At 48.4% G+C, this 14,415-nt stretch overlaps 1 protein-coding gene across 1 annotated transcript in view; it reads right to left on the bottom strand.

The window, feature by feature from the left end:
• LOC310835200 (cysteine-rich protein 3-like) overlaps window positions 1-14,415 on the bottom strand; it is a 39,046-nt gene that overhangs the window by 1,791 nt on the left and 22,840 nt on the right. Inside the window, exons 3-4 of the mRNA XM_083720008.1 lie at window positions 13,411-13,505; window positions 3,792-3,846 (exon numbers count right to left, since the gene is read on the bottom strand). Of these exons, the coding sequence (XP_083576134.1) occupies window positions 3,792-3,846; window positions 13,411-13,505 (150 nt within the window). The remainder of the gene's footprint in view (window positions 1-3,791; window positions 3,847-13,410; window positions 13,506-14,415) is intronic.

Below are 14,415 nucleotides of genomic sequence, written 5' to 3'. Positions count from 1 at the left end.
GGGTATAAATATTTCAACCATGAAACAAGCCTTGACCTTGAACACAAGATCAAAACCCAGACCTAGGCATTACAAATGTGCATGCTAATCAAAGTACTTGAAAATTTAATTTGCTGCTTTAGAAACCTGGATGCAAACTCAGCCACAGGTCAGGGACAGCAGAAAGTAGAAGGACCTGATTCTGAAACAATGATGACAAAGACAGTATAAAAGGGCCCAAGATAATTTAGGTTTACCATACAATTAAATGTAACTCACTGCAGGCCCTTTCATGTTTATTCTCACTATTCCACCATATTCTGAATGACCAGATGCCAAACTTGACTCTTTACGAGAAGCCAGAATCAGGTTCTTAAAAGGTAAAGGGTAAAGGGACCCCTGACCATTAGGTCCAGTCGTGACCGACTCTAGGGTTGCGGTGCTCATCTCGCTTTATTGGCCGAGGGAGCCGGCGTACAGCTTCCGCTTCTGGCAAACCAGAGCAGCACACAGAAACACAGTTTACCGTCCCGCCGGAGTGGTACCTATTTATCTACTTGCACTGGCGTGCTTTTGAACTGCTAGGTTGGCGGGAGCAGGGACTGAGCACCGGGAGCTCACCCCGTTGCGGGGATTCGAACCAAGGTATTAAAGAAAAAAAGGTGTGTTACATACACAGCAGTTTACCTATCGGGTCATCGGAGTGTCATTCCTGCCCCTGCATCCCTCTCCAGATGGATACCAAGCAGAAGAACGGAACTGCTCTAGACCTCTTCCCTCCTGAGAGAGAGCTGGGCTCTCCCACCGCCATAATTGGAGAGCAACATATGGTATTATGTTCCACTTGGCTGCAGCGAGGAAAAGGCTTGCTGACTAAGTGGCAGGCCCACCGTGTATGAAGGGAGAGGGAATTAGCAGCTCGTTCCTTTTCACCTTTCTCACCCCTTTATGCCAGATGCCAGGCACAGAGCGAAGGCTGGCTTCTGGCCAAGCTGGTGCAAGTGAAACCAAGCGCCTTTTTCTTGCTACACACCCCAGAAGTTTCCCTGAAGCAAGAGGCTGAACTGTCACGGAAGCAGCTAGGGACAGATTAAATTGATGAGTGGTTTATAGGCTGTGTACACACCCTACCTCAAAGCACATTTCGTCCTGGGAACTGTAGTTCACCCCCTCACGGAGCTACGACTCCCAGCACCCTTAACAAAACCGTTCCCAGGATTCTTTAGGGGTAAAGGTAAAGGGACCCCTGACCATTAAGTCCAGTCGTGACCGACTCTGGCATTGTGGTGCTCATCTCGCTTTATTGGCCGAGGGAGCCGGCATACAGCTTCCAGGTCATGTGACCAGCATGACTAAGCCGCTTCTGGCGAACCAGAGCAGCGCACAGAAATGCCGTTTACCTTCCCGCCGGGACGGTACCTATTTATCTACTTGCACTTTGACGTGCTTTCGAACTGCTAGGTTGGCAGGAGCAGGGACCGAGCAACGGGAGCTCACCCCGTCGCGGGGATTCGAACCGCCGACCTTCTGATCAGCAAGCCCTAGGCTCTGTAGTTTAACCCACAGCGCCACCGCATCCCTTTCTTTAAGGGTAGTCGTGCACTTTAAATGTATGGTAGTATCTTACAAGAAAAGTCCTATATAGTCCATTTGGCAGGGGAGTTGATGATGCAAGGATAAATTGGGGTTTATTTCAATCTGTGCAAGCCAATCTTTCCATCTGGCGTGGGTATGCGGTCACCTGAATCATCCCACAAGCACAAATTGCTAGCAGGCCTCTCTGACGGTCGTTCTGAGAAAATCCCAAATGACTCGTTGCAGGAAGATTGTGGATTTAATTTGGTGTTGTGTTTTCTCTTTGCCCTGACCCAGCTCTAGTTTGCACAACAGCGACTTGCCTCAGCTGGGAATTGCACGTCATCATCAAGAGTTACATGCAGCCAGTTCAATGGAAGACAGAACAGCATTGCATGACGGGTCTTCACACAACCTCCTTGCTCTCTCTCAAGGAATATATGAGAGGTGAATAGGGCAGCGATGGAGCATATTCCCGTGCTGCCCAGGTGTGATAGCCTGGGATTCGGACTCGGAGGCTGAACCTGACGAATCCCAGCCTGCACAGGTGTCTCCGCCTCCAGAACCAGCTGAGCCGGGGCTGGGGCCTGAGCCTGAAGGGTCCTCACCTGTGCTGGATCCTCAGGTGCAGGCATCAGCTGAGCCTGCTCTGGCTCCTGAAGTGATGGAGGACCCATTGCCTGCAGGTGACCCACTCTCAGCCCCTTCAGGGGAAGCTGAGGTTGCCTCTGGGTCCGGTAACCCTCCAGCCTCTCCTGAGCTGCAGAGACTCAGGGCAGAGAGGTGGAGGGAACTAAGTTCCCGCAGGAAAAGGGCTCGCCTCCAGGCCAGGAGAGGCGAGTCACCTGTGGACCGGGGCCGCCCTATGCCTCGGGGCAGATAAAAGCCAGCCAGCCCCAGTCCCAGGTTGTGGGGGCAACATTGTTGGTAGCCTCTCCCTGCCTACACCCTGTCTTGCTCTCCTGCCAGAGTTCCTGACCTCACCCAACTCCCCACCTTGGACCCCGCTTCAGCTTTGACAGACAGCCTCCATACCGCACCCTCGACCTCGGACTGGACTCGGACCTCGCCGCACGGCTAACCCTCAGGACCAGCACACCAGGGCAGGGGTGCACCCGAGGGGGGCATGGTGTGGAGGGTCCCCCCTCAGGCGTGGGATAGCTGCTCAGGTGCCCAGAGCGGTGCACACGCCCTGCAGCCGGGGGCAAAGTGAGCCACTCACAGGGGCGGAGAGAGCTGCCCACGGCAGACATTTGGCACACCACCCACCTGCGACTCCCAAGCCTCCCCCAAGCTGTCAAAACGAAGGAGGAAGGAGGGGAATGCCACTGGCAAACAGCGCAGCTCCCCCTTACCCCGACGGATCGGGGTAGGCTTGGGAGTCGCGGGCGGGTGGCGCGCCGAATGTCACCTCCCTCAGTGAGGGCACCCAGGTCGCCCCCCCCCCTTTCTACGCCCCTGGAAGAGGGTTGCATCAGCTGGCCGTCTCTCCCTGTCCCACCCCTCCACAAAAATTAGCAGCATTGCTGAAAAGGAACCTATGCACATAGATCAGTTTATGAGCAAGGCCTTTCCTTGCAATCAGAAACCCTGGGCTACTTCCAGGCAGGCATTTGTTGCAAAATGAATTTTTATTGTAGGATAAGAGGAGCGTGGGAATGGCCCTTCTTTCCTAAAAGCTGTTAAGTGGAAGAATACAAATGTATCTCTTAATAATGGTGCATTGGCCAGTGGCTTCCCTCAAAGGGTCCTGGCATTGTAGGGTGCTGAGTGTTGTTAGGTAAAGGGACCCCTGACCATTAGGTCCAGTCGTGGCCAACTCTGGGGTTGTTGCGCTCATCTCGCTTTATTGGCCAAGGGAGCCGGCGTACAGCTTCCGGGTCATGTGGCCAGCATGACTAAGCCGCTTCCGGCGAACCAGAGCAGCGCATGGAAATGCCGTTTACCTTCCCGCTGGAGCGGTACCTATTTATCTACTTGCACTTTGATGTGCTTTTGAACTCCTAGGTTGGCAGGAGCAGGGACCGAGCAACGGGAGCTCACCCCATCGTGGGGATTTGAACCGCGACCTTCTGATCAGCAAGTCCTAGACTCTGTGGTTTAAGAGTTGTTAGGAGACCCCAATTCCCTTCCCAAAGATATAATTGCCAGAGTTCTCTGTGAAGAGGAATTGGCTCTGAGAATTGTAGCTCTTCTCTGTGAGTGCAGGGCAACTGGTTCATGGGACAGGAGTTTACCTCTGGGTCCAAAGCGCTGAAGGTAGCAGTGGGTGCAGTAAGGTTTGTCGTCATGCTGTGAAAGTAGAACAGAAGAAAGATTAGTTCTCCCAGATTTTCTAAGGACACTTAAATGTTGCTAATGCCATGCAGGCTATTGTACAAGACACAGCCTGATGCGAAAGTTGCTGCCCCCCCCCCCTTGATGAGAACTTGCTGGAAGGTGATAGGATCCTGCTTCCCGGTTGTTGATGGCCACTGGCTGCTCAAACCCACCTGGGCTGGAAGAATGCTTTTAGTACTTGATTGCCAGCAACAGAGGGTCAAAACAGCTCAAGCCTGGGAATTGTTCCAGCAATATTGCTAAGCCGCAGGAAATTGTGGGATACTGGGGAGGTAGACTGATATGGTTGGGACTAATTATACCAGGGCACATGCTTGATTTGCGTCGGCTTGGCCTGTTCGTTTGTGAATAAATAGCTAGTTATAAAAGGCACCATAACTCTTCACTACACTGCAACAGGTTGCCCTTGCAACTTCCTATCGCGTGGGTGGGAAACAATATGCAAAGTTGCCTAGGAATGGGCATACCAGCCTATTTCGAGCTTATGTCATTTTCCTATGTGTTGATTCATAAGTCTGTTCCATCCCGTTTCTGCATTAATCTGCACTTTTTTTAAAAAAAATCCACACTTAAATCCATATTTCATCTCAGTGTATGCATTTCTAAATGCATTTTATAGTAAAATATGCATTTTAATACCTTCTTTTAAAAAACTGCGTCACAAGATTTGGAGAGGTGCACAATCTAATTACATTCTGATCTGCACACTAGTCCAGGAGGTGCGGATCAGGTTAGTTCACACTGGAATTCACAGAAATTTAATTCCTCAGGCATCCCTAGCTGTATCAGATGTGAAGGCAGGAGCGAAATTAACACAGAACAGGTGAATCCCTGGTGATTTAAGAAAGGCTTTATGAAAGATGTTGATTTAGAGCCAAGATTTAAAGCCGAGAGAGAAAAGATGTCAAGCTGAATGTTATCCAAAGTTCAGCAGTTTTCGGCATGGGAGCTTCTGACAGTGATAGCGATAATATAAAATGGAACTGTGTGTGTGCTTCTGCTGCCTTGAAGGATATCTTTGGGAGAAGGGAAAGGTAAGGAGTAAACCCTACACAGATGGTGTCTCTAAGACGGTTGGATGGTGCTGTGTACACCTCCTTCCTGAACTCCTGCAGCCAATCTGGTGCCAAATGTACTGTTCTGCTTTCCTTTGGACAACATCAGCGAAGCGGAGAGGGAAGTCTTGCTGTCTTTGCAGCCCAGGACCTCCATGCATATTGCCCAGGCTTGCACACCATGGAAGGTCACTTTGGAGCTGCTAACACAGTGGTTTGACTTCACCCCCGGAGGTGCACTCCATTGTCTCTCGAGATGCACAGATGCCAACAGTACGCCTTTTACACCTGTCTCTAATTGGTAGATCCTTTCTGGTTTTTGTTTTTGTTTTACTAGAACCCAGGGATCTGACAAGCCTAAAGTCTGCCCGTCTCTGCTATAGACAAAATGGGCTGTTGCTCTGGTTCTGTTTTAGGCAACTCCCTATGTTCTTATAAATCAATTTAATTGAAAATGTTACATATAAGATATACATTGCATATAGAATTATTTTTCTCCCTTTCAATAACTCAATGCCCGCTGAAAATTGCTTTGCAAGTTTGGATTGCCTGTTGCTACCCCAGAAATGTTTAAATCCAGCCAGGTCATTTTCTCCTTGAAGCCTAAATATTAACCTTAAGCCAGGTGCTAATAGAAAATTATTTATAGCGTCTGCACGAGGTATATGCAGTAGGACCCTTCTAACAGTCAATGAGTAGAAGAGACAGCCCCCTACCCTTTCATATTATTAATGTCCCCCCCCCCAATCATTCAAAACATACCTTGACTCTAAAGCTATTACAATGCATGTCATTATGCCTCCCCCAAATGTTCCTGTTAATGGGATTTAAACTCTGGCAAAGATGTGGGTGTGATCATGCAGAGTAAAACACATGGCTGTTACACAGGAGGGCAGGATGAGGGTTTAATGGCAGAATGGAGTGTGGGAAGCTCTCACAGCCTTCACTGAGAGATCATAGTTAATAACTTGCCATTATTCCATACTTCGCTTTGCTTTTTATCCAAAGAAGGGCTTGTTCTGCACTAGGGGCAGGGAATAATGTGATACAGGTCACATTTAAAAGTTAACCTACAGACCCTCCAAGTGTTCCTATTTTCCCTAATTTAGAGAAGCCATCCCAGTTTCTGATTTGATGTCCCGCTTTTCCTTAGGATGTCCCTATTTTCAATGGAGAAATGTTGGAGGGTGTGGAGTTATCCAACCCCCGAGCCATCTGACGGCAATCCTGTATAGGAAAGTTTTTTTAAATGTCTAATGTTTTATTATGTTTTTATATTTGTTGGAAGCTGTTCAGAGTGGCTGGGGCAGCCCAGTAAGACGTGTGGGGTATAAATATCATTATGGAATGGGACGTCCCTAATTTCATCGGAGAAATGTTGGAGGGCATGAACACTTGATAGGCATTCTTTGAAATTTGCACTTATCCAGATTTTGTGGTGCTGTTCTCCAGCCAGCGAAGGTTGCATATATTAAGGGAATGTGCACATGAAAATGAATATATCAGGGAAAGTTGCATTATGTTGCATTATATTAGGAGGAGTTGCTTGCAAAATTGCATTTATCAAAACTGCATACCAAAATGTTTATTAGGAGAATATTGAAATGAAAATGCTGGTGAACTTCCATGATTTTTTCCTAAATTGCAACTTGCTATGGAAGTATGGAAAACTACAGTTAAGATATGGGAAAATGTGAAACCGAGAGAACCAAGATTGACAGATCCTTTCAGCCTTAGTCTGCACTTAGCATGGCCAATGATGACATCAGAAATGATCTTTGGGTACCTGCAGAGCAACCCCACCCAGCGGTCAGCCTGTTCTCCAAAGCTGGAACGCCTTGGGGAAGCCTGTCTTGGATGCTCATTGACGGGTCACGCTCTGTTCACTAGAATGGTACCTCCACCGGCAGCATGTAGCGGTTAATTTATAAATGGAAAATAGCCAGGACTGAAGCCTGACTTGGAGTAATAAGATCTGAGCAGCCTGCAAGCTTTGCCTCTTCATCCAGGATTATGTCTCAGATTTCCCACAATGGTGAGGAAGAGGCACTCTTCACATGCTCAACGGCACTATATAATTATGTAATATTCTACAAGGCTGAGTCAATTAAGACAGTCTCAAAGCCAGGTAAGCGAGGTGCTGGGTTTTAGGAAGGAGGTGTGAGGGCTCTGACGGGGTCCTAGAGTCCTCTCACCTCCTTCCCAAAACCTAGTTAGAGCTTGCCCAGCTTTGGGAAGAAGGTGAGAGGGCTCTAGGATCATGCAAGAGCATCGTGCCTCCTTCCCAAAAATCGGTGCCTCACTTAACTGGCTTTGGAAAGTCAGCATGAGGGAGGTGTGTGTGTGTGTGTGTGTGTGTGTGTGTGTGTGTGTGTGTGTGTGTGTAATCTTGGCCTTGCTCTCCCCACCCTGTGAGACAAGGCATGTGAGGATATGTTACATGCAGACTCTTGTTATCTACTGTGACTGGCTCTCCAGGGCCTCAAACAAGGCTCTTTCCCAGCACTGACCTAAACCAGCCATGGTGTTAACCTTTCCAGTTTCCAGAACAATATGAGAACTGAAACCCAGCTATGTATCTTTTAACATTTGCACTCTTCCAAATTTTGCACTGCCATTCTGAAAGAACATGTCAGCTGCAGCACAGCCATCCTTTGAAATTTGCGCTTACCCAGATTTTGGGATGCAATTCCCCAACCAATGAAGGTTCACAAAAATGTATATGCTGAGGGGAAAGGTGCATAAAAGTGAACATATTGGAGAAAAATAACATACAAAAATGTGTTATATTGGGGGGAATTGCTTGCAAAAAAATGTGCACATCCATCATAACAGCATATTAGGAGAAATTCATGCAGATGGATTTTCATGAGGATTTTACAAATGAAAAATTCACAAATTGCTATAAATTTGGAGAACAGAATTTAAGATTGGAAAAATCAGAAACTGAGAGAACCAAAGTGATAGAACCTTCCATCCCTAATTGACACAAATGGGGGTTTTTTGGGGGGGTGCTGATTATTAGTGGGATGTCAGCTGGAGGGCTGTGAAGTTCAACTCTCCCCTCCCCTTCTCTGAAAGTGCTTTTTGTTTTGGGAAGAAATCCTCCACTGGGGGCCAATAGGGGATTTCCTCTGAATATGAATAGCAGGTTGAAAGGAAGAATTTCTCCCAAACAATTCACAAAGGTCAGCAACCCAGACAACACAAGAGGCTTCTGCGGTGGAAGCAAAATTAGCAAAATCCTGCAGACTTATTAACCTTCTTTGGGAATGGGCACAGACCTCTTTGGATCCTGATCATTCCTTAAAGGTAAAGGTAAAGGACCCCTGACAGTTAAGTCCAGTCGCAGATGACTCTGGGGTTGCAGCGCTCATCTCGCTTTACTGACTGAGGGAGCCGACGTTTGTCCGCAGAAGTTTTTCTGGGTCATGTGGCCAGCATGACTAAGCCACTTCTAGTGAAACCAGAGCAGCACACGGAAATACTGTTTACCTTCCCGCCAGAGTGGTACCTATTTATCTACTTGCACTTTTTTGGCGTGCTTTCAAACTGCTAGGTTGGCAGGAGCAGGGACAGAGCAACGGGAGCTCACCCCGTCGCGGGGATTCAAACTGCAGACCTTCTGATCGCCAAGCCCAAGAGGCTCAGTGGTTTAGACCACAGCGGCCACCTGTGTCCCTCTTGGTCATTACTTACCAAACCCCATACTGCCAACACCAGCATATTAAAAAGACGTATGTAATAAACAGTTGTAGTGAAGAAAACCATCTAGTGCACTTTGTGCATCCTCAGACCTCTCTAAACAAACTGATGCTTGAAAGATCATGCATAGTAGGCCTGTATTTTTTAAATCTAGAGCTCAATGGTGCAGGAAAAAAATCCAGGGGGGAGGGTATAGAATCTCGGGAAATGATCCTGCAAATGTAAGTTTTTATGCTGCATGACTTGATTCCCCCGAGGATTTCAAATGTGGCTGAAAAGATGCTCAGTATTTTCCCCCTCATCCTGTGGCACATGCTGTGCAAATATTAGTGCTGTTCCATATACAATGAATTTTTCATACATCCCCATGAAGATAACTTGATTTAATGCAACAAAACTGGATCAGACATTCTTTGGGAAACCGCTTTGCAGCGATGGTAAGCTGAAATCTCTGGCTTTGGGCTTGCCCTGGAAGAACCGTATTAGAATCGATTCTCTTTTCCATTACCGAGCACAAGAAAACCATTGCTTTGCAGGTCCCTTTCCCGAATCGGAATGAGAATGTTTCTTGGTCGTTATCTACCCTCCTGACTTCAAGTGATTTAGAGATAATACTTTACTGCTCAACTAAAATTTCTGCACAGATGTCTCCATGTCAGCTGCGTCTGAACTACATAATGTTATCACAGACCTGTGTCTGCTACAATGACTGCAGGAAGAGGTTCAATCCGTAACATGCCCTGGTTGAGGTGGGTGAGTGTGCTGGTCCCGGGGGGGTTACCGTGCGGCGTGGTCTAAGTCCGGTCCTAGGTCGAGGTTAAGGAGGCTGTCCATCGGGGCGAAGCGAGGTCCAAAGCGAGGAGTCGGGCGTGGTCAGGAACTCAGGAGAGCAGGTCAGGGTGCCGACAGGAACAGGTTACCAACGATGTTGCTCCCGCAACCTGGGACTGGGCTTGCTGGCTTTTATCTCCTCTGAGGCATAGGGCGGTCCCGGCCCACAGGTGACTCACCTCTCCCGGCGTTAAGGCGAGCACTCCTCCTGAGAGAACTTAGTTCCCTCCGCCTCTTTGCCCTGAGCCTCTGCAGCTCCGGAGAGGCTGGAGGGTTACTGGACCCAGAGGCAACCTCAGCTTCCCCTGATAGGGCTGGGAGAGGAACACCTGCAGGCAATGGGTCCTCAATCACCTCAGGAGCCAGAGCAGATTCAGCTGGTGTCTGCTCCTGAGGATCCGGCACAGGTGAGGGCCCTTCAGGTTCCAGCCCCTGCCCCGGCTCAGCTGGCCCTGGAGGCGGGAACTCCTGTGCAGGCTGGGACTCCTCAGGTTCAGCCTCTGAATCAGATTCCCAGGCCATCACAGTAAGACTCCCTGTCTGAAACCCTGGAGAGCCACTGCCAGTCAGAGCTGACAATATTGAGCTAGATGGACCCATGGTCCAACTTGATGTAAGGTGGCTTCCCATGTTCCTCTGTCTATGCCTCCAACCCAACCGGGTAATTTAGAAAGAAGATGCTAAAGGCAGCCATGGCCAACCTGGTGCCCTCTATATATTTTGCACTACACTTTCATTCACCCTGGACCATTGGCCATGCTGGCCAGGACTGTCAAGTGTTGTAGACCAAAATATCTAGCACACATCAGGTTGAGGAACACTGGTTTAGGGCATAGCTGTCAAGCATCCCTTATTTGGCGGGAAAGTCCCTTATCCCAGCGCTGTGTCCCGCTGCTGTCCCTTATTGATGATGTCCCTTAAATTTCCCGGGTTTCAAAGGAAGCAGCTCCTCTCCCTCCCTCCCTGCTGGCCAGGAAGGAGGGAGGCTCCAACTGTGTTGCTTTGCTGCGTTGCTCACCCAATAAGTAGTCTAAGAATGACTGGGGGGTGGAGCTTGCATGCCTTGTGCCGATCAAATCGGCCACGTTGCCTGGGGACTTGCCTTTGCTCAGTGCTTCCCAGCAGAGAGGTGACGGTGGTTTTCCTTGCTGCACCCCCTTTGCCGGGTTGCTGCGCTGTGGGAACCACCACTTGAGGCTTTGTTTGGCTGCTGGCTGGGCTTTCTGCCTTTGGCTTGGAGGGGCACAGAAGTTGAACATACCTGTGCTTGGAAAATCCTTTATTTTGGCTGCTGATCCCTTAATTTTCGAGGCTGATGGTCCCTTATTTTCAAATCTGTAAGTTGACAGCTATGGTTTAGGGTTGTCTTGCAGGCAGCTTGTACTTATTGGAACTCAGTCTGTGTACCCTTTCTCTTTTCATTGATGCCATGGCCAATATTACATTTTTTCAACTCGTCATGGTGCTCAGAGATTCATCTTGGAATTGCTGAAGCCAAGGGTGGTTTCCTGTACCATACGCCACCCGTCAGACTTGGCAAGTCTTTTAGCTAGTCTCTGTGCAAGAAAGGGGCTTCCTGACTGAAATGATAAGATGGGGCTAAGCAGATGGGGGCAACCTCCAAACTCAACAGCTTCTTTTGTCTATGAGACAAAAGAAATAGGACACAATCTGGAGCGTACTTAAGAGAGAACAACACTTTGGCCCCCTCAAAGTACTGATGTCAGGATCCCACCCAACCAGAATAAACCCTAGGGAGACCTCTTCTGAACGTGTCATAGATCCCAATGAAAACCTCAGTACTACTGCTATAGTCCTGAGGCACCTCATCTCATGAACTTCTCAAATGGCCTTCTTTCCCAATAACTGACAACATCCCAAGTCCTGCCTCAGATCTCAAGTTCTCCTCTTTCACTCTTTGGACCTCAAGAATAAAGCCTTCAGTGGTCCAGGTAGGAAGTCCAGAGTTGGTACAGAAGTTCTTGTTTGGCTGCCAAAAAGCTTCCTTACCAGGGGTTCCCTTGAGGGAAGGGAGGGCAGAAGTCGGAGAAGATTGAGCTGTGAGCAATGATGAACAGGAAGCAGAGGGGCTGGCAGTGAAGGTAAAAGGTAAAGGTACCCCTGCCCGTACGGGCCAGTCGTGACCGACTCTGGGGTTGCGCGCCCATCTCGCTTAAGAGGCCGGGGGCCAGCGCTGTCCGGACACACTTCCAGGTCATGTGGCCAGCGTGATGTCGAGCCTGCACCAGCACAGCACACAGAAACGCCGTTTACCTTCCCGCTATAAAGCGGTACCTATTTATCTACTTGCACTTAAGAGTGCTTTCGAACTGCTAGGTGGGCAGGAGCTGGGACCGAATGACGGGAGCTCACCCCGCCGCGGGGATTCGAACCGCTGACCATACGATCGGCAAGTCCTAGGCGCTGAGGTTTTACCCACAGCGCCACCCACGTCCCAGGCAGTGAAGGTATAAGCATCTTAATCTCTGTTTGCCTCTTGCTGGGATTACAGATCCCTGTTTGAGCTCCATGCCCATTTCCCTTTGAAACTTCCTTGCTTCCAATACCAGGCATTGGTCATGGCCAACTAGTGATGGGCGTCAAAGGGCAGACTTAGGTTTCACCCTGATGGGATCCCAGAGTGATCCTTTTCCTTTGTCCTATAAACTACGGGAGGAGGCAAAACCCACCTGCCATAATTGTATGGCCTGGGCCAAACCTGACAAGAAATTATGGGGCCGCCTACATCATGACTTTGTGCAGAAGGTCCCAGAATCATCTACAGGTAGGGCTGGGAGAGACCCCAATCTAAGATGAACTACAAGTCAGGCTCATTATGAGGCAGCTTCTTGTGTCCCTACGTACAGAGGTAAGGATGGGAGAAGTTCTGGTTGGTCGACATTTTAATGCAAACCTACCTAATTCAAGGAACCCAAAACAAACTGCAAAATGAAGCGCAGCTGTCCTTCAAAATTCTCACCAATCTGAATTTTGCGATGGAGTTTGTCAAACTTCCCAAAATGTGTTCAAGAACGCATGCGTTTATTATGGGTAAATCTACATAAAAATTCACATGCTGGTGAGCATAACATACAATATTAAGGGAAATTGCTTGCAAAAGCATGTATATTAGGCAGAAATGTGTGTCCATTAAGAAGAGATGTGGCAGATGAATCTGATTTGAGGACCTTTGAAAAAACAAATATTTGTGGAAATGTGCCAAGCTCAATTTGAGATTGGAGAAAGGAGAGACTGAAATTACCATATTTTTCGGCCCGTAGGGCACACCTAGTTTTTTTTGGGGGGGGGAAATAAAGGGAAAAAAATGTATTCTCCCCCCCCCCCCCAGGCACGAAGCCCGAAGCCTGGGGGCTCTGAGCTCAGCGCGCCCCCAGGCTTCGGGGTGCAGGCAGCTCTCCCACGGCTTGCGGATAGCTTCCTGAAGCCAGGAGAGCGAGAGGGGTTGGTGCGCACCGACGCCTCTCGCTCTGCAAGCTTCAGTGAAAGCCTGTATTCGCCCCATAGGACACAGACACATTTCCCCTTCATTTTTAGAGGGGAAAAAGTGTGTCCTATAGGGCGAAAAATACGGTAACCGATTCGCCCACCTCTGTAGGGAGACCCATTGCATGCCCATACACACTGGGAGTCTTGCAATATCTTCCCTCTGCACACACGTATACCCTCTGCACACACGTGTACCCTTGACAGGCATTTCCCCAGTTTCCAAGTAACCATAGCCTGTGCATCCTCCTTCTCCACTCCCCAGCCATCACATTAAAGCACTTCTAAGCAGCCTTTGGTGGCAGCAACTCAATCCCAGGCAGGCCTTGGGAAGCGGAGCCCTCCGCCGGGAGAGACAGATTGCTGTCAGGGTGTAGCGAGTCACTGAAGCAGACAGATGGGGTGATGGTTTGTTTCCTACCTCAGCGTGCTGGCCAGGGCTGAGCTGCCGTTTGCAATGGTAGCACTTCAGACAAAGGGGATGGTAGTCTTTGCCTAGAGAACGCTTCCGCTCAGCTGTTAAGAGAGGGAAAAGGTATGAGTAATTATACTCCAAGCACCTCATTAATGGAGGAGCATATGTGGAATGCAGCTTTGATCCACGGAATTACTTGCCAAAGTAATTTCAGAATGAAAGGAGTTGTAGAATCTTTTCAAGCAGGAACAATTTGCCATTTCCCCCTCCTGTTTTAACACCTTAGTTTTTGCAACATGAATCTTTTTTGAAGTTTGCTCAAACTTTACATATTGGATATTTCATACCTTGCCAGGACAATAAAGGAGCTTTCATCTTCACTTCAATCGCATGTTGTTTTTCTTTCATATTTTGCCATCTTTTGCACACACAAAAATAATAATATAGTTTACCCCAGGTCACAAACTGTTTAGTTTATATGATTTGTGTTTTCCAATTAGAGGGCGCATAAAGCCTTAGAGATGTTCAAGGAAATTCTTCTTTCTGAGTGCTCAAGCAAGGGCACCATTTTCTTTGTAGGGTGAAAACTTTGGTCTTTTTGGTATGGGAGAAAAGCAAAAATGAAAAGAGGATTGGCGGTTTTTTTACCTTTTTTGTTGTTGTTTTTGCAGTGACACAAGTGTGTTTTATTTTTCTAGTTAGTTAAATTATTACCTATACAGTGGTACCTCAGGATGTGAACGGGATCCATTCCGGAGCCCCGTTCGCATCCCGAACGGAACGCAAGATGCGTTGGTGCAAGCGGTGAAACCCGGAAGTAATGTGCTCCGTTACTTCTGGGTTGCCGCAGAGCGCAACTCGAACGCACTCAACCCGAAGCACATTCAACTCGAGGTATGACTGTACAGGGTGAGTCCTTTAAAAGAGGCCCCATGGATATAGAGTACACATGTTCCACGAGTCTTTTAAAAGACTCACCCTGTATAACGTGCCCTTCTTCCGAAGTAGTCA

Source organism: Podarcis gaigeae, assembly GCF_964106915.1.
Source record: "Podarcis gaigeae genome assembly, chromosome: 17".
NCBI lineage: Eukaryota > Metazoa > Chordata > Lepidosauria > Squamata > Lacertidae > Podarcis > Podarcis gaigeae.
The sequence above is the reverse complement of the archived record's forward strand: the minus strand, read 5'-3'. Positions and strand labels throughout refer to the sequence as shown.